Consider the following 206-nt stretch of genomic DNA (forward strand, 5'->3'; position numbering starts at 1 on the left):
CTTTTCACCCATTATTTCTTCCCAGCTGGCGGCGGACGGCACCGTCATGAACACCTTCACCCACAAATGCCAGCTGCCCGAAGACGTGGACCCCACGTCGGTGTCGTCCTCGCTGGGGGACGACGGCACCTTGACCGTCCGGGCTCAGCGACAGCCCGCCAAGCACGCCGACCACGTCCAGCAAACCTTCCGGACTGAGATCAAGA

General features: G+C 62.6%; 1 protein-coding gene across 1 annotated transcript; it reads left to right on the top strand.

The window, feature by feature from the left end:
- Positions 1–22: 22 nt before the first annotated feature.
- HSPB7 (heat shock 27kDa protein family, member 7 (cardiovascular)) lies at positions 23–202 on the top strand (the record flags this gene model as incomplete). Its single annotated transcript, XM_009322164.1, has 1 exon — positions 23–202. A coding segment is annotated over one exon (180 nt), but the record flags the coding sequence as incomplete, so codon positions are not given.
- Between the last annotated feature and the right edge of the window lie 4 nt (positions 203–206).

This window comes from Pygoscelis adeliae, unplaced genomic scaffold, assembly GCF_000699105.1.
Source record: "Pygoscelis adeliae isolate BGI_AS28 unplaced genomic scaffold, ASM69910v1 C9883093, whole genome shotgun sequence".
Classification (NCBI taxonomy): Eukaryota; Metazoa; Chordata; class Aves; order Sphenisciformes; family Spheniscidae; genus Pygoscelis; species Pygoscelis adeliae.